The 20,515-nt window shown below is 38.1% G+C and overlaps 1 protein-coding gene across 1 annotated transcript in view; it reads left to right on the forward strand.

The window, feature by feature from the left end:
- LOC135100981 (uncharacterized) overlaps window positions 1–18,674 on the forward strand; it is a 115,666-nt gene extending 96,992 nt beyond the window's left edge. Inside the window, exons 7-21 of the mRNA XM_064004597.1 lie at window positions 267–383; window positions 1,237–1,329; window positions 1,590–1,783; window positions 2,321–2,458; window positions 7,044–7,132; window positions 7,477–7,699; window positions 8,379–8,470; window positions 8,653–8,797; window positions 9,737–9,859; window positions 10,545–10,778; window positions 11,579–11,795; window positions 12,536–12,710; window positions 13,121–13,313; window positions 15,605–15,704; window positions 16,036–18,674. Of these exons, the coding sequence (XP_063860667.1) occupies window positions 267–383; window positions 1,237–1,329; window positions 1,590–1,783; window positions 2,321–2,458; window positions 7,044–7,132; window positions 7,477–7,699; window positions 8,379–8,470; window positions 8,653–8,797; window positions 9,737–9,859; window positions 10,545–10,778; window positions 11,579–11,795; window positions 12,536–12,710; window positions 13,121–13,313; window positions 15,605–15,704; window positions 16,036–16,170 (2,268 nt within the window). The 3' untranslated portion in view covers window positions 16,171–18,674. The remainder of the gene's footprint in view (window positions 1–266; window positions 384–1,236; window positions 1,330–1,589; window positions 1,784–2,320; window positions 2,459–7,043; window positions 7,133–7,476; window positions 7,700–8,378; window positions 8,471–8,652; window positions 8,798–9,736; window positions 9,860–10,544; window positions 10,779–11,578; window positions 11,796–12,535; window positions 12,711–13,120; window positions 13,314–15,604; window positions 15,705–16,035) is intronic.
- Window positions 18,675–20,515: the final 1,841 nt, after the last annotated feature.

A 20,515-nucleotide genomic window follows, 5' to 3' on the forward strand; every position in this document is an offset into this window, starting at 1 on the left:
TAATAAGACTGAGTAAGATGCAACATAATCTTATAAAATATAACATAAGTTTTGTTTATATATATATATATATATATATATATATATATATATATATATATATATATATATATATATATATATATATATATATATATATATATATATATATATATATATATATATATATATATATATATATATATATATATATATATATATATATATATATATATATATATTAAATGAGTGAGTATGCAAGTAGTAACTTTTTTCTGGGCACACAGGTGAACAATCCCAATGTGATGGAGTCTTACACAGCCTTCACCAACAACTGGAAGACAGCACAGGAGGCAATCAAGGCAGCATCCCAGGCCAAGCCAACCTTCAAACACTTTTTGGTGGTGAGTGTTATTAATCAGTGCTAACACACACACACACACACACACACACACACACACACACACACACACACACACACACACACACACACACACACCAAATGGTTATGTTACATCCACCAGCCTGATTACATAAAGTAAATGTTTACATTGTTTGAAAGCAGATGACAAACTAGTGGGATAAAAGGGAACTATTGTAAACTGTCTAAGAAAAGAAACATAAAGGTTGTGAGGAAATTCAGATTCCTAAAAACAACCAATAATGTGTAAAATAAATTCATAGACGATGTTTGTCAAGTGTGCACACCATTCAGAATGCTTGAAACAAGAGGTAATAGAGTTGACTGATATGACAAAAGCAAAAATGTTCTTGAAAATTCAGTTATATAAATGATGACACATTATCTGTGTCCCAGTAGTTCATCTCTGCCAAAACAGTGATTTAGAAAGCAACTCCTCTTGGCAGGTTACATTCCTTGCTGACTGAAGATCAACTCAGATTTATCCTAAAGATGTTATCTTCATCAGAATATGATATTAATGCTACATTCCTTTTTTACATACAAAGTAATATTGAAAAATATGTGTGGAGCATTTCTTGTTTACTAGTTTCAGCTTCAGTTATTGTCAAAATATTAAGTACTGGTATATATATATATATATATATATATATATATATATATATATATATATATATATATATATATATATATATATATATATATATATAATTTTTATTTTTTATTTATTTATTTTATTTCATTATATATTTATTTATTTTATTTTTTATATTTTTTGCAACTGCTGTTAATGGCATTGTTATTGTCTGTTGCCTGATACTGTTGTCTTCCTGCAGGCCAGGGCCAGGGAACACCAAGGAAAGCTGGATCTCAAGGCTCTTTTGATCAAGCCTGTCCAGCGCTTCCCCCAGTATGAGTTATTGCTCAAAGTAAGTCTTTACTTCCCCATGCATTGTAAGAATGGAACATGGTAATAGTTATCATTATCAATATAAAGATAATTTTTACTCTGTAGAATGTGCTGTTGTTTTGAAGAGCAACAGGAGTTAAGTGAAATCTTGTATTTTCCAAAATATTTGTGGGTTAAGTTTCAGAATGCTTGTTATAAGATTCAGAACTCCCAATATAATGTCAAGTTAGTGCTCCATTTTCTTGTTCTATGCCTTTAATGTATGGTAATTTCATGCAGCGCCTCCTGAAGCACACCAGCAGGGAACACCCAGACCATGCCCTGGTGACAGAAGCAATAGGGATGGTGCAGCAAGTGGCCAGTCGGATCAATGCTGTGAAGGAGGAGGCCCTCCAGCATGAACAACAGCAGCTGTGCCTCAAGGAGCTAGAGAACATCATCGAGGGCCTTGTGGGGCTGGTCCAACCTGACAGGTGAGGTAACAACTGGTAACACTAAAATTTCATAGAAATGTACATAAAATCCAAACAGCTTCTTCCATTTCTGTATTTGACATGAACCTGAATAGCTTCATGAATACTGCTGATTGAATGAATGAATGTGTTTTGATTATTGACTTCATGAGGTGGATGGAAATTATTTCCATGAATTGTATTTTTTACATAGTGTTGATTAACTAAAGTTGTAACTTGGTAACTCACCAACCAAAAGCATTAAGTCTTAGCAGAGAAATGCTAAATGTTATAGAGTCCCTGCCAGTGATTTGATTGCATCACATTATAACTTTTACGTAGAAAGTTGTAAATTATGTAATCCTGAATAGAGGCGAGATTGAATCTTCCATACAAAATCCTTTCAGGCCTTGGTGATCACTTTAGCTTAGCTAGTAACATATTTTTAGATTTTTTTTATCATATCTCAAAGCCATCCATTTGCCTTGTTTGTGTCTAGTAGTGTTTAAACATACAGGCTAAAAGCTGCACTATTTTTTATCATTTGTGTGCCAACAGGACCTTCATTCGCCATGACCTTGTCACTATGCAGTCTCGCCTTGTCGCTCGCAAGGAACGCTGCCTCTTCCTCTTCTCTGATCTCCTTGTCATCACAGCTATAAAGAGACGGTCAGCCACTTTGAGAAAAGGCTCAAGGTAAGCTTCCTAAACATGACCAATGTTCTTTCAAAATATCAAAGTCCACAGACGACCAGATTTTTCCCATTCTTTCCTTATTAAACATCCTCATGAGTCTTAGCAGTTTTACAACCCATGTTGCCTTCTAGCTGCTCAATTCAGTTAATTGCAGAATATAACACAAGCAGTTTTTTATCCATTTGTAATCTGATGCCCTATACACAAGAAAATAAAGTTGCAGTCAATTATATCTGAGGTTCATTCAGTTGCCTTCCTGTTCAGATGAAGGTGTATATTCTGTGCTTCCCCCCTTTCATCACTAAGAGGTTCCATTGATGTTTTGACTTGATCAAATTAAGTGAAGAGCTGAGATCAAAGTGTACATATTTGAAAACTTGTGAACTTTTGGTACATATTGGGATGTCATTTAAAATATTGAACAGTTATACAGGCCTTAGTAATATACGTATATGTATATCTACTTAAGTCAAACTTGTGTCTCCTGTATTTAGATCTGTTCTTGTCCAACTTTATCTTGAAGTTATAAATGATTCTTGCACATACCACCTTTACAATCATCTTATTCCAACTATCATTACTTCTACTTAAGAAGAAAAATTTCTTCCACATTGTACCTGCAGCTAATATTTTTTTATTTAGTACATACTCATGATTTCTTGATCTTATATCATCCCATGAGATTGTCTTCACTAACCACATTTTTGTATCCCCTTACTGTTGTGTACATCATGATCTTATCTCTCCTTTCCCACTGTCAGTCTTAAATTATTCAATTTCTCAAAATGGAAATAGCACTATACTTGGCACCAGTTTAGTTGCAGGTTTCTGTATGTACTAGCTTCACATTTTTTTTTTTTTTTTTTATGTAGGAAGGACACTGGCCAAGGGCAACAAAAATCTAATAAAAAAAATGCCCACTGAAATGCCAGTCCCATAAAAGGGTCAAAGCAGTGGTCAAAAATTGGAGGATAAGTGTCTTGAAACCTCCCTCTTGAAGGAATTCAAGTCATAGGAAGGTGGAAATACAGAAGCAGGCAGGGAGTTCCAGAGTTTACCAGAGAAAGGGATGAATGATTGAGAATACTGGTTAACTCTTGCGTTAGGGAGGTGGACAGAATAGGGGTGAGAGAAAGAAGAAAGTCTTGTGCAGCGAGGCCGCGGAAGGAGGGGAGGCATGCAGTTAGCAAGATCAGAAGAGCAGTTAGCATGAAAATAGCGGTAAAAGACAGCTAGATATGCAACATTGCGGCGGTGAGAGAGAGGCTGAAGACAGTCAGTTAGAGGAGAGGAGTTGATGAGACGAAAAGCTTTTGATTCCACCCTGTCTAGAAGAGCAGTGTGAGTGGAACCCCCCCAGACATGTGAAGCATACTCCATACATGGACGGATAAGGCTCTTGTACAGAGTTAGCAGCTGGGGGGGTGAGAAAAACTGGCGGAGACGTCTCAGAACACCTAACTTCATAGAAGCTGTTTTAGCTAGAGATGAGATGTGAAGTTTCCAGTTCAGATTATAAGTAAAGGACAGACCGAGGATGTTCAGTGTAGAAGAGGGGGACAGTTGAGTGTCATTGAAGAAGAGGGGATAGTTGTCTGGAAGGTTGTGTCGAGTTGATAGATGGAGGAATTGAGTTTTTGAGGCATTGAACAATACCAAGTTTGCTCTGCCCCAATCAGAAATTTTAGAAAGATCAGAAGTCAGGCGTTCTGTGGCTTCCCTGCGTGATATGTTTACCTCCTGAAGGGTTGGACGTCTATGAAAAGACGTGGAAAAGTGCAGGGTGGTATCATCAGCGTAGGAGTGGATAGGACAAGAAGTTTGGTTTAGAAGATCATTAATGAATAATAAGAAGAGAGTGGGTGACAGGACAGAACCCTGAGGAACACCACTGTTAATAGATTTAGGAGAAGAACAGTGACCGTCTACCACAGCAGCAATAGAACGGTCAGAAAGGAAACTTGAGATGAAGTTACAGAGAGAAGGATAGAAACCGTAGGAGGGTAGTTTGGAAATCAAAGCTTTGTGCCAGACTCTATCAAAAGCTTTTGATATGTCCAAGGCAACAGCAAAAGTTTCACCAAAATCTCTAAAAGAGGATGACCAAGACTCAGTAAGGAAAGCCAGAAGATCACCAGTAGAGCGGCCTTGACGGAACCCATACTGGCGATCAGATAGAAGGTTGTGAAGTGATAGATGTTTAAGAATCTTCCTGTTGAGGATTGATTCAAAAACTTTAGATAGGCAGGAAATTAAAGCAATAGGACGGTAGTTTGAGGGATTAGAACGGTCACCCTTTTTAGGAACAGGTTGAATGTAGGCAAACTTCCAGCAAGAAGGAAAGGTAGATGTTGACAGACAGAGTTGAAAGAGTTTGACTAGGCAAGGTGCAAGCACGGAGGCACAGTTTCGGAGAACAATAGGAGGGACCCCATCAGGTCCATAAGCCTTCCGAGGGTTTAGGCCAGCGAGGGCATGGAAAACATCATTGCGAAGAATTTTAATAGATGGCATGAAGTAGTCAGAGGGTGGAGGAGAGGGAGGAACAAGCCCGGAATCGTCCAAGGTAGAGTTTTTAGCAAAGGTTTGAGCAAAGAGTTCAGCTTTAGAAATAGATGTGATAGCAGTGGTGCCATCTGGTTGAAATAGAGGAGGGAAAGATGAAGAAGCAAAGTTACTGGAGATATTTTTGGCTAGATGCCAGAAATCACGAGGGGAGTTAGATTTTGAAAGGTTTTGACATTTTCTGTTAATGAAGGAGTTTTTGGCTAGTTGGAGAACAGACTTGGCATGGTTCCGGGCAGAAATATAAAGTGCATGAGATTCTGGTGATGGAAGGCTTAAGTACCTTTTGTGGGCCACCTCTCTATCATGTATAGCACGAGAACAAGCTGTGTTAAACCAAGGTTTAGAAGGTTTAGGACGAGAAAAAGAGTGAGGAATGTACGCCTCCATGCCAGACACTATCACCTCTGTTATGCGCTCAGCACACAAAGACGGGTCTCTGACACGGAAGCAGTAGTCATTCCAAGGAAAAACAGCAAAATACCTCCTCAGGTCCCCCCAATTAGCAGAGGCAAAACGCCAGAGGCACCTTCGCTTAGGGGGATCCTGAGGAGGGATTGGAGTGATAGGACAAGATAAAGATATGAGATTGTGATCGGAGGAGCCCAACGGAGAAGAAAGGGTGACAGCATAAGCAGAAGGATTAGAGGTCAGGAAAAGGTCAAGAATGTTGGGCGTATCTCCAAGACGGTCAGGAATACGAGTAGGGTGTTGCACCAATTGCTCTAAGTCATGGAGGATAGCAAAGTTGTAGGCTAGTTCACCAGGATGGTCTGTGAAGGGAGAGGAAAGCCAAAGCTGGTGGTGAACATTGAAATCTCCAAGAATGGAGATCTCTGCAAAAGGGAAGAGGGTCAGAATGTGCTCCACTTTGGAAGTTAAGTAGTCAAAGAATTTATTATAGTCAGAGGAGTTAGGTGAGAGGTATACAGCACAGATAAATTTAGTATGAGAGTGACTCTGTAGTCGTAGCCAGATGGTGGAAAACTCGGAAGATTCAAGAGCGTGGGCACGAGAGCAGGTTAAGTCATTGCGCACATAAACGCAGCATCCAGCTTTGGATCGAAAATGAGGATAGAGAAAGTAGGAGGGAACAGAAAAGGGGCTACTGTCAGTTGCCTCAGACACCTGAGTTTCAGTGAGGAAAAGAAGATGAGGTTTAGAAGAGGAGAGGTGGTGTTCTACAGATTGAAAATTAGATCTTAGACCGCGAATGTTGCAGAAGTTAATGAAGAAAAAGTTGAGGGGGGTGTCAAGACACTTAGGGTCGTCAACAAAAAGGCAGTCCGACCTGGGGACATTTATGGTCCCCTCCCCAGATGGGGACTCCGAGGCTGGTGTAGGAGTCGCCATGATGATTTAAAACATTTTTGAGTGAAGGGTGTGTGTGTTATTAGGTGCTTGTAGTTTTGTGTGGAGTAAGAGAGTTGTCTTTAGAGGGCAGGCTGTGACTGCCCCCTTGTGTTGTGAGACACAAAGGGAAACGTTCAGTGAGGTCACAGCTGGGTTTAATGATAAGTTCACAGCACCCCCTGAACAGTGCATTAGACCTCACTGGGAGTAATTATCGTTTCGGCAAGTGTCTACTGCCTCCTCCTGGAGGCTACCATGTACATGGTAGCCAATTCACACCTATACATTCATGCCTTGACCATAACAGACACTGGTGTATTATCAGGTTTTCTTTGTCACTCTGTACTATAATGGGACATTTGTTCTCTCCATGCTTTGTGTTGATTTTCAGTCATTTAAGGAACTCTCAGTGATATTAATTAGCCATGCTTGTTATTAGGTACACTCTCTTAGGATCCCTTGTGCCACACTTGTCTGCTCTCATTGCTTTTCTCATATTTATCTTCCTTATAATTATCAGTGAAGTGTGGATGATTAAGCCAATTATAAATATGTTTTGCTATGACTACATATTCAATCTGCTGTTTCTACTCACACCATCATGCCTATAAGCATATCTATTAGACATTTTCTTAATGTACTGGTAATGTTTTTCTTTTCTCAACAGTTTACCACTTACAGTCGTGAATTCTGTTGAGTCCAACAAATTCAAGCTCTCAAAATTCATTCCACTAGATGACTTGGACATAGCTAGGTGTAAGTATACATTTTGGTGTTTATTGTGTTCCTGAAATCCTTATATGTATTACTCATTTCCCTAAATTCTTAACTTTCTTTCTCACTGGCATACCTCTCCTTCAGTCTGATATGTGTTATTGTATCAGTCAAACATTGTTGCTTTAGTAGACTGCTGCTCTTAATTACTCCTTAACTGGGACATCTTTAAGACACTATATCCTGGCACATCATCTTCCCCATATTTTGCTATATATTGAATCTGGTAACCATGTTTTTTTTTTTTTTTCATCACATATAATCTTACATACCTTAAGATAATACTGATTCCCCATCCATTCCCCATCTCCCCCATCAACCTTCAGCACGAGATGAGAGCATGAAAAAGTTGGCTCGTGAGATAGAGGCACTCAAAGAGGACTTGAAGACATTACAGTACATCTCCAAGCTGAGCAAGACCCTGCGGTGTCCTCGGGGGTCCATGGATGAGGTAATACAGGACATGATCACTCAGGTACAGAAGCAGCTGACAGAGAGACAAGAGACAGACTCCCAGCTGATGGAACTTGAACTTACAGTCACCACACAGTAAGTTGTTCTTTCTGGTCAGCATTTCAGTGGTCTATATGTTTCCAAATATAGTTTTGTGAGGGCGTGATAGATTAATAGTACTGTAACTTGTATATAAATGAGAAAATTTATGTATGCTTAGTAGTTTGTATATGCCATGCAACATTAATCCATTCTTCAGCATTCATTCTATATCCTAAGATTTATATCATTCAGTCTTTTTGTTTAACCATATGAGCAAGACATGCTGTGGATGTAAGAGGAAGGCTACCTTTATGATGGAAAGACCATTAAAATACGAGAGAGAGAGAGAGAGAGAGAGAGAGAGAGAGAGAGAGAGAGAGAGAGAGAGAGAGAGAGAGAGAGAGAGAGAGAGAGAGAGAGAGAGAGAGAGAGAGAGAGAGATATTTGAATATGCATGAAATAAATATAAAGACATGAACAAATGGAGTAGCCAGCCTTTGAGGGAGGCCCATGGAACAGATGTCAAAATTAATAGATAGGTAGTTGATTAGATTCAGTATGATCAAAATCACACTTGTTATGATCACCTTACACACATTTACTTACCTCTTCTCTAAAGCAGTCATCTGCAGCTTGTGGTTTCCTGTCCTTTATCAATGTTGTTCACTGTAGCTGGCATATTTATGATAATAATAACTGTGATAGTGGTAGCAATATATTTTTGTTTTCACAGAGAAGTGATGGATAATCTGACATTCATGTTCAGTAGTGCTGAGAAAAGGGCGATGTGGGAGGAAGCATTCAATGATGCTAAGCACAAATTAGGTGAGGAGGAAAATAAAAACATTTATTCTAATCAAGTGTTTGAAGCCAATAACATGATTAAATCATAAAATCAACTCCAAATTCATAGTCACTAGTATTTAAAGATTTCCCTGCTATATTATGGTTAAAACTGTAACTCTTTATGTATTGCAATATGGAATTATTTTCTGTACATTTCTTAGCCATGTCAGCTGATCGGCGACCTCCTCCTGAGTTCGTATCAGCTCTTCCAATTAGGAAAACTCGGGCTGGCCTTCAGTTTACATGTGCCACCGCCACTCTTGGTCTCAATGCTCACAACCTGAAGGATGTCTGGGTCTGTAACAGGTGAGGAAAGGCCAATTATGAATGTATTGTTATCTGTATGTCTCCTTTATGCATTTTTATGTCAACATTTGAAATTTTTTTTTTTTTTTGTGGCTCAAAGAATTTTTTGCTATACATACAGGAATTTCTTTGTGATGTGCCTTTCATTGCAGCATGAACATCAAAAATGTATCACATATCTTAATACATGTGTTAGGCTGAGTCTTCACTCTATGAAGGTACTGTACACACATTTCCAAGAGCACCTAAACCTTTGACTTTTTTCTCATTTATTCAGGGAGTCACAAAAAAAATATCTGCTTTACTAGGAAGTGTGTATAGTTCTCAAATATGATATAAAATACAACACTAGCATAGTATTTGGTAACAGTCCAAATAGTGAAGAAAAATATAAGCTGTAGAGGTTCTTTTGTTTTTATGTTAATTATTTCCTTTTATTTATTCATATGCTGCTCATTCATTGCATGCTAATGTAGGATTTGTGATGCATTACATGAAATAAGACACATGACATTTCAGTATATCAAGAAATATGTGATGTCTGCCAACATAATTCAGAAGTATACCTCAAACCCTCACACAGCTGTGCCTTTACCCCCATTTTGTGTTGTAGGTGCTCAGCTGCAGTCACATATCAGCACTGTGGGAGAGAAGTTAGCTGAATATGTTCTTGATTGCACATCTGCATTAATTTACACTTGACTATTAAATTTCTATTCAGTCTTAGTTGCAAAATATGGGAATAACAATGTAACAACAATCAAATTATCATAAACCCTCCAAGCAGAATATTATGTTATTTTCTTCACCACAAATATTGACTTAGGCTGCAAATGTAAATCACACATCCTGGAGACAAAAGAGTGCTTACATTTCAGTGTTGCCCCTCAAAATATTCTTGCTCAACTTTAGTTATTCATGAAAATTTTTTTTCTGCAGTGATGGATATGTGGGGCAGGTGTGTGTGCTCAGCCTGCAGCCAGACCCAACTGTGGCATGCTGCAATGGAGTCTGCAATGCTCGAATCCTGTCCATTGCCTCCATCCCTGCTGCCCCCCAGTCGTGAGTCTTCCTTCCATTGTTATCATCTCCCTCATTATTCAGATTAAAAAGTTTTCTCTTCTCCATCATTTAAGATGCATTTAACAATTATAGCCAGAGTTTATGTACCATATACATCTGGATATAGCCATTATAATTGTACATATACATCATTTACAACTGTTTTGATTTTAAATTTTTCAAAAATTTATGATTCATCAACTGGATGAATAAAAAAAAAAAATTACTTAAACAACCTACAGTGATTAAACTTTAGGCAGTGAACTGGATAGTCAGAGGTGAACAGTGGATAACTGACATGGCACTGTAAGATGAGACATGATAGAACATGTGCACTGGCATGGAGGAAAGACAGCCAGCCTATGTAAACCCATTATTAGCACATATGATTATGTATACTGTGGACCCTCATAACTGCTGATCTTGTAATTATTGTCCTCACTAATTAATTTTTTTCCTGAGAGAGAGAGAGAGAGAGAGAGAGAGAGAGAGAGAGAGAGAGAGAGAGAGAGAGAGAGAGAGAGAGAGAGAGAGAGAGAGAGAGAGAGAGAGAGAGAGAGAGAGAGAGAGGTAGGGGGGGGGCAAAAAAAAACAAGCAGATAGGTAAAGACTAATAAACAGACAGATCAATAGGCACACATACTAAAAAGATCCTGAACCTTAATAAATACCTTTTGTCTTGCAGCAATTTCAGTGATGATGATGAGGATGAGGAGATGCCCATCGATGATGACATGAGAAAACGGCGGAGTGAGTCACTTCCCCCTGAGATGGGCTGTGACAACTCTGAGAACCACCAGCCCACCATGTGGCTCGGCACTGAGGACGGTTTTATCCACGTATACAACTGCTCTGACACCATCAGGATCAAGAAAAATAAGTTTAAGTTCCAGCCAGGCTCTCCTGTCCACTGCATCATGTAAGCATGGCAAGATTGTGTCATGTTACAGTCCACCAGAATGATTAATTCATTCAATTATTAATTTGATAATACAAATCAAATTAATAACTGCTAGTCATATACATTTTTCATGCAAGATTTGAAAGCTAATTTATATAATTTTCACATTGTGTAGTTTATAAGATTTTGTATGCGTCTTGATGTGTCATAAAGAAGCAAAATCTAAATAATATGTAAAGATTTCACATAATTATTACTATGCAGGAAGGCTGTTGCAGACTACTTACATATGTCATTAATTTTGTTTTGCAATCTTTGACTCTATTCATTATCTCTTTGTAATATTTACTAAATTTGCTGTTACATATATTTAGTTTCCTGAGTCCCATCTCCTCTTCCAGATCAGTTGTTCACTCATGTATATTTTTCCTACTTTTCTAATGAGACTTGATCAGTGATTACAGACATTTATCATCCCTGTTGGTAAAATATTGGATAGTCTTTACTTTCTCTCAGCTTTAACTTTCCCTCAGCTTACAGTTTCTATTAAGAGGAGAGTATCAAGTCACCTAAAAACTCCAGCTTTGGCATATTGCTGTACACTTTTTATGGCACACCTTTTTCTTACCTTACTTCTTATTTTTTTCCACCGGTGTAGATGAAATGGATTGGAGGAAGATTATATATTCATAGGAATATTTCATAGAAAGGAAATATATTGTATGAATACAAATTTTGTTAACAATTAGTCACATTTTGGTTTGTAAAAAATAAAAGATATCTAAATAATGCAAAAGATAAATTTCATCCACCCACAGCCACCTAGACAACAGAGTGTTTGCATCACTAGCCAACGGGGACATCATCATCTACCGGCGGGACATGTCAGGGGAGTGGAATGTGGCTGAGAGGCAGGTGGTGAGCATCAGCACAGCTGCTGCTCCTGTTACCAAGATGATGGCAGTGGCTGGAAAACTTTGGTGTGCCACCATGAACACCATCAGAGTTCTAAACACTGCATCTCTGCAAGTGGAGGTGAGGAGGTGGTGTGTGGAAATATACATCTTATGGTGTCCCTCAGACACCCATGCTGATCCTATTTCTTTGAACTTTTTGTGCAGTCTTCCTTACCTCTTCCTTTGTGGCTTCCATCCAGCTGCTGTGCCCTACTTGGGCTGTAAAGTAAATTGCAGATAATGAACTCTCAGGTATTTAGTGAGAATGAAATAACAAAGATTTTTCATATTAGTATATTATAAATTCACTGTTTATGCATAATCATGTCAGTAATATTTTAACTGTTCTGAATATAATAGTAATACCTTTTGAAGGGATGACTCTAATAATTCTCTGCCCTACAGGTTGTTTTGTCATCATTTCAGTGCAATTATAGAGAATTATTGGTTGAATGAATATACTCAGTACCAAATTAAATACAAGGAATTATAGAAAACTTTCATTTCTTGATAGTTTAAGTTCACAGTATCATGTAATGTATTGCTAATTTTTGTGCCAGATTAATTCATGATCTGTAATATTGGATGAAACATTATGTGAACATTCATGGTGACTTCATTCACTGTAGGAGTCTGATCAAATATGTGCTTATATAGAAAGCTGCTTTTTCATTAAGTGAACCAAATTCAGGTGCTTGTACAAAAATCCTTACAAAAACCCAGCTAACAGAAGCTTAAGAATAGCAAGGCAACAATGCAATAAGAATGATACAGGCATGGTAAAGGCATGACTTGAAACCACCATCACTCTTTGAACAGCACTCCTTTGTGGTGGGTGGAGAGAATGGCCGAGGTGTGTCCTGCATGGTGTCTGCTGGCCATGGAGTGTGGATCTCCATGCACAACTCTGCATCAGTCCGGCTGTACCACACAGCCACCTATGAGTGCCTATGTGAGGTTAATGTTGCCCCAGCTGTCACAAAAATGCTTGCAAGTAAGTTGACATTTTCTTTTCTGTATTTATTTTAATTTCTCTTACTATTTCATAGAACAGGCCCACTGAGAGTGGGCATTGGTGCATTGCACTGGGATCCATGGGGTCTTTGGGGGTCCTTAAGTTAGAGATAGGGGCCCCCCATCTCTACCTTTACCTACTGGCTGCAGGGATTGGGGCCCTAAACTATTCCTGCACCAGCACATTTCAGTTCTCTCGGCTGCCTTGCATAAGAATATTCAGATAACATTAAAATTCTTACTGTTTTTCCTTCCAGTTATACTCACTGTGCCAAGTATTCCCTACAACTAGTAAGACTGCTATTACTGCTGCTGCTGGTATCATCAATTACTATTATCAATAACAATAATAGTAGTCATAATTTTTCAACTGATCCTTGTCTTCTTCAGGCTGTGATGACATCATTCGGCAACACAAAGCTGCCTGCCTGCGGGTCACATCTCTCTTGGCGTGCCGGGACCTGCTGTGGGTGGGGACCAGTGCTGGTGTTATTATTACAGTGCCACTGGCCCACAATACCCACCGCATGCAGGCACCACCTAACATGGTTGGCATCCCCTATGGCCACACAGGACATGTCAGGTTAGTGCTGGAGAGACAGCAGGACAACTGTGATTTTATTAAAAATTTAAGTGAAGCATGAAGTAGTGAAGACACACATTGTGTTGGTTTGCTTAGTAAAGAGAAAAAATTATAATGATGCCTTGTAGCACATTAGATATTCTGAACCAAAAAAGACAGAATGTAGTCCTGAGGAAAGATGTAGAAAACAGATGAACCTTGCTAGAATTTGTCATAATCTAATGCTGTTTGGTTACCAGGTTTGACTCATATATATCTGAAAATGATCATTAGAATGGCAGTGCCATTACTCTATTGTTTATTTTTCTCATTCATAATTTTTCTACCTATTATTTTTGTTCTGTAGTAATCTCTCATTATATCATTATACTGTGCTCCACTTATGGTTAATCCGTTAGCTTGAGATGACCACAGACCAACAGAGACTCAAGTACAGTGTATGCATATGTGAATCAAAAGTGTTAAGCCAGTCATAGGGAGGGAAGTACAGCTTGGTTACACACTGCAGCCAGGAAAAAACACTGCCTCTGTATTCCCTGGAACTAAAAGGGACAGAATAATGGCACTGGGAACCTTTCCTATATGACATGTTGTCTGGTTATTTCCATTAAAGGGAAATCTTAGCATCCGGATAGTATAAAAGTATATAGGCAGATACTTAAAAGTTAACTTATTGTAAGTTTACTGTCTTTAATGTCCTCTACTTGTGTTTTCAAGCTGTAGGAAATTAATCTGAAGGATCAAGTGATGAAGGAAGAGCAATAAAAAATCAGACCTGTAATAAGGTACACAGCTCCTTACTTGTTGAACTACACTGATTGCTGTGGGTCAAGGAGAGGAGAGTCAGACTTAACTGTCAAGCCACTACAGAGGTACTACTAAGAGAAGTCATGTGTTTTGTGGCTTCCCTGTGAGAACTGTTTACTTCCTGAAGGATTGGACATCTACAAAATTATGTGAATCATCAGCATAAGAGTGGCTAGGACAAGAGCTTTGATTCAGGAGATCATTGATGAATAATGAGGAAGAAAGTGGGTGACAGGACAGAACCCTGAGGAACACCACTGTTAATAGACTCAGGAGAAGAACAGTGACCATCTACCACAGCAGCAATAGCATAGTCCGAGAGGAAACGAGGTGAAGTTACAAAGAGAAGGATAGAAGTAGTAGGAGGGTAGTTTGGAAATCAAATCTTTGTGCCAGACTCTATTAAAAGCTCTTGATATGTCTAAGGCAACAGCAAAAGTTTCACCAAAATCCTTAAAAGAGGACGACCAAGATTCAGTAAGGAAAGCCAGAAGATCACTGGTAGAGTGGCCTTGACAGAACCCATACTGGCAGCCAGACAGAAGGTTAATTAAACCAGTAGAATGGTAGTTTGAGGGATTAGAGCAGTCACCCTTTTTAGGTCATGACAGATAAATATTTGTGTATAGGTCACACTAATATAGCATACATTATATTTTGACCAGAAGTTAAATACTAGAATAGCTAATTCAAAAGACAGTTTTTATGTTGAGTGTCAGTAATTGTTGTGTTTATTTATTTGTATTTTATTTTATTTATCTTTATGTTGTTAGCTGTGGTTTTCATGGACTGCTTTGTATTAGTTTATTTTATCTAATGGTAATTGTAATACTAAGATGTAGTAGAATTAGAATTACATGCTTGTTTGCTTTTTTGTTTGATTTAATTTGAGTGTGGCACTTTTCATAAATAGGATTACTACAATGCTTAATTCAAATGGACTGAATAAGGGAATAAAATTCAAGATTAGTCATTCAACAACAGACCACATCCATGTCATTAAGTAACTTAACTTCTAGAGGATTTCTTGTATTATTTCTCAGCTGTCAGCATTGAATGCTAGTGATTTAATTTCTATGAAGGTGTGAGGCAGACAGACAGACAGATTGTCTTGCTTACCTATATAGCTGCTTAGCAAGAATGTTAGTGAAATTATGTACATAATATGACTGTAAAAGAATCAATCAAGATGTTGCTGCAAGAGCCTTATAATGGTGTAGAGGTGAAATGATACTTATCAAGATCCATGTCCACTCACCCTATTCTACTTCATATGGTCAAACACAACTCTTCAGCAGTAGAACACTGCTTGCACTTTTATCATCACCATGAAATTCTGTACTATGTGCTTCTAACATAAGCAAGAATTAAAATTATTCAATTATGCAGCATTGGCTACACATACACATAGTAAAATAGAGATAGGTAAGTATTGAACATAAAAGTTAAGGGGATTATTGTATTAAAGTCTGACTTTTGAACAGGTTTTTAACTAGTGTGGAACTCACTCCTGAGCCTCGACCTTCCCGTCTCAAAGGTCACCCCAGATATTCCTTCAAGGGCAAAGACCACCCACACCACCAGGTAATAACAGACTCTGAGGATCTGCAGATTCTATTTCAAAGTTTCCATTTTAATATGATGCTTTCACAGATGTGGAATTATTTGTTTAGGACATTCTGTCTGGAAGTTGTCTATTAAAAGCTGAAAATCTGTGTGCTCATGAGTTTTTGTCCTGATTTATACTGGGGGAGAGAGAGAGAGAGAGAGAGAGAGAGAGAGAGAGAGAGAGAGAGAGAGAGAGAGAATATGTAAATATTTTTTTTTAGATCATATATTATTGCATCATCATATAGTGTTATACATTTTCATATTCCCAATAAAACAGTGAATTAATCATAACTTGCCTTCCTAGCCGGGAACGGCTGCACCTGCCAAGCTGCTGGTCATCTCCGGCGGTGATGGCTATGAGGACTTCCGCAACTCTGGCATGTCTGAGGTGGCTGGGCGGGATGACTCCACCAACCATCTGCTGCTGTGGCAGGTGTGAAGGGAATATCAAGTGTCTTTAGGTGGATGATCTTTCTGAAAATATCAAAGAATCCAATGGAATGGCATCTGGTGGGTGTATCATGCAACCTTTGAAGTGGGTATTGCATTAAAGCATTAAAGATCACTGAGGTGAAACAGCTTCTGATCTCTTATCAGAGGTTGCTGCCGAAGAACCAAAGGGTAAAATATTACCTGCCTGGGTACCAATGTTGTTTTTTGTGCATAACATCTTCAACAACTGAGTTCACATCTATGTTACTGGAAATGTATATCATGGGAAACCAAAGAAGACATTTAGTGTTTTCTACTCAACCAAGATGGATGTTAAAAGTTTTGTGTTTGAGAAACAAAGAAGCTTAAAAGCTATGAAAGCTTTCCAAAAATTATCAATAAGATTTGTGCTTTTCTAAGATGACAAAGCAGAATCCAAAGTGCCAAACAGAAAGCATTTCATACTGGGATTCTTAATATTACCTCCTTGTCAGGGTTGGTCTCCTGAGTGAGTGAGACATGAGCTATGTGATTCATGAGTTGTAATGTATGTTTCAGAAATATCCCAGGTAACTTGTCTATGACCTATGACTGCTCCATGGACACCATTACTGCTCTCTCCCTAAAAAACACAAAAAAATCTATAACTGTAAAATATATATACAAAGCATATCAGCTTATTGTTGTAGGAATATTACAGTGTTATATGCATATGGAAGCCTGACACTTCTATCATGCAAATGTGGAAATCATAAAACAGTTATTTCTTCAGTGTACTTAAAATAGCAAGGAGATAAAACTATGACCTCTAGCCTGCATTAGCTCTACCTGTGCCTGCCTTAGTGAATAACAGACTTTGTGATATAAAACACACCAACTTAGTGATGTTCATTAGCATTCTATGACAACGAAGAGTTTTGCCTCAGCTGGAGACCCTCAGATCTGGGCTGTGCAGCCAAACACCCTCACCTGTTGTCAAAGATTCCTGGTGCACAGGCACAATCTGACTCTTTATAGCATCATGATTAATAAAAGATTCATATATATTAAAAATCTAGAAAACTACAATAAAGATGTAAAATAAATATGGTTACCTTGTATGTAGGAATAAATTGATAACATTATTTGAAGTTTGAAAGACAGCAGGTTAAATCAAATAAGCAGGAATCAAGACCTGTGTTACTGTTTCTTGTGCTAGATGCATGGCTGTCTATAAAGTATTTAAAATACTTTTAGGTCAAAATACTTTATCCATTTAAGTGCTGGAGACATACATTTAAGAGTTATGGTAATTGGAGAGAAGTATGTATTAGATCAATTTTAAAATTGTAGACAAGTACATACATATGTATTCAGGAGAATACACAAGTATGTATATAGGTAATAATGAGATGAAAGTAATGCTTATGCCATCAAAGATCTGAGTGAATAGCTCAGCCGAATCCTCTGACTAGGTATCAGAGAAGTCAGTACAGTAATTTACATAATCATGTAGACTTTGCTCTGACATTAATGGTTCTGTATAACATTAACCATTAATAGTCATCCCATCAAGTAGGCACAAGTTATTATTTCCCAAAAGAGATGAATGCTTGCAGCTTTAGTCTCTTAACATACCTATATACATATATAAATATAAATATATATATATATATATTTATTTATTGGAATTGATTGAAATAAAGTGATATTTATTGTGTCATCTTCCTAGAAGATATCAATTACCTATTTTTTTATGAAAGTAGGTGTTTTTGTATGTTGAAATATGGCAGTTTCTTAAAGTATGAAATGATTAAAAGTTTTAAAGTTTGTTCAGTATGTAATAATTTGAGTTGCATCTTGAGACTTCTTCCATACTGATGCACTCAGCTTGCCTTTTATCAGTTCCACATGCAACACCTAATATTTGTGCATTCATTAATTTGCTCAAGATGTAATGTTATGTAAATCTATATGTATTTCTATTTCCAAAACTGAAAATCTTCAGCTTTATGTGAAACAAAAGTCTCTTATTAGTTTCTGTGAACATCTTTAATATTACACAGCCTCTTGGACCTTTTTTGCATTTACACATTCAATTAATGTGTATTTTCTTTTATATAATCTGCCTATTCTGTCATGATGGAAGCTGAAGCTGTATATTTTTTTGGGGAGAGCATGTCCCTGATATGTTAATGATTACATAATGTGCAGGTTTTTGTTGATGCTGTAATTTGTTACAATGGAGTTATGTAAAATTTTATTTTCTTAATGATACTGAATTATGGATCATACGATTAATGTGTCTCGTTACATGTGGCGTGTGAGGTCAGTGGTTGTGACACTCTTGTCCCCAGAAAGTTTCTGACTCACACTTAAGCACTGCACACCACACTGATAGAGCAGCCAGCAGTGATCTCAATCCTGGCAGGTCACACACACACACACACACACACACACACACACACACACACACACACACACACACACACACACACACACACACACACACACACACACACACACACACAGTTTTCTACTCTGATCTTTTCTGCTACTCCAATATTATTTTCTTTAGGTTTTTATCTCTCATAGAGATCATTCACGTATATTCTGTAAATGCTTCATCACGGAGGCAATGCAATGTCTTCTTGATGATGCAGTGAGCTAGTGCAAAATATTTTTAGTTTTTCTAATGTTACAGTGTGAGCCAGAGGTCACTCCTGGCTTATGTTGATTCCCTGCATTCTTGGCATTTCAGTCAGCACCAAGTTACCTGCTGTAGACTGAAGTACTTATTGCATTTACTATTGTCAGCCAGTGGAGGTTGTCTGTCACCTTGGTGTTCATAAGGGATGAAATATTTTGTAGCTGATGTGTATTCCTGTGAAAACTGCTCCAGTGTTTGGCAAGGAACTGCAATATCTATGGACATTTCCCTCCAGTAATTTATTTTGCATAGTGAATATTTTGTTAACTTTGCCCCAAAAAAGAGCCACAGCAATGAGAGGATGAACATAAAACTGCGCCACTGTGACCTGAATCAACCTTTCAACATTATGACCTGTGATGGTAGAGTGGGTGTGTAGCCTTCTACCGTGGCCTGACCCCTCAGTCACTGGATGCTGGCTGCTGGGTGTCTTGTTTTCACCCAGACTCCTGCGAGGTGTTGCTATTCCACCTGATGGGGTGGTGCCAGGTGGCCCCAGCATCTGCCACCACTGGGCACTCCTTGACCTGGCCAGGATGCCCCTCCACCTCGCCCTGGACACCAGTTTATCTGCTGCTATATTTATGAGTTGACCAACTACCGAGATATTAATAAATTTTGGTAAAAAAAGGTTTATTTTCTCAGTGAAAATATGTATACCCTTTTCTTTGATTCATCTTTGACTAAGATAAGATGTACATGTATGAGTGTACTGTATGCAACCCTTTTCCCTTGCTCTAAATTCCAGACATGTTTTTGCAGGTACAGTACCTAGTGATATTTTCCTTAATGTGAAAAAACTAAACAGAGCAGCTAAGCATTATTTTGATGTGATACACTTATTTGCATCTGCTTGTGCTGTGTACTGACATATTGCAAGATATATCTGTCCCTTGTCTCTAGCAGGTGAAGGATTAGTAAGCTCTGGGACAAGTAAGAAAATATTTTCATGTTAAAATTAGATAACTGCTTTCTCTCTTTATTGGCAATATGTGTGCCCCCACCTTGCCTCTGGGACATTTAAGGAAAAAATGCTGAGACAACGTGAGAAATTGAAAAAGAGAAATGGGAAGTGAAGAGATGCAGGGGTTGTGAGGTGAGTTTATTCCTGGTGGTTTCACCCATGACTACAATGCTTAAGGGGGACATGAAGAAGAGATAAGATAAACTGGTCAGGAATAAACTTGCTTCACAACCTTATTTTCCTCTTCACTTCCCTTTCTTATGGAAAAATCTTCACATTAAAATTAGATCACTGTTTCTTATCATGATCAAAGATGTATGTGTCCCTCCTTGACTCCCTTAAGAGAGAGAGAGAGAGAGAGAGAGAGAGAGAGAGAGAGAGAGAGAGCGAGCGCTGCTTCATGAATGCTGAGAGAATCCCAAACCATCTGATGACAGTCCAGAAGGTAAGTGGTCATTCTGTCCTGAATGTTCAGGTGCAGCTTATCCTGTGAAAGTTGTAGTATCTTTTTAGGTTAGACAAATTTTCTTTCTCTATGATTTAGAAGATGAATGGATCAACTTTTTACATACATTAGGTGTCAAGAGTCTGGAAAGAGGCCTTTCAAGTTGATAAGTGTAATTTTATTAATGTCCTATTCAGTGAGTTGAAAAGCTCGGCATACATGAAAAATAAAGCATTATTCCAAATGGAAAACAT

The sequence above is a fragment of the Scylla paramamosain genome, chromosome 5 (assembly GCF_035594125.1).
Source record: "Scylla paramamosain isolate STU-SP2022 chromosome 5, ASM3559412v1, whole genome shotgun sequence".
Classification (NCBI taxonomy): Eukaryota; Metazoa; Arthropoda; class Malacostraca; order Decapoda; family Portunidae; genus Scylla; species Scylla paramamosain.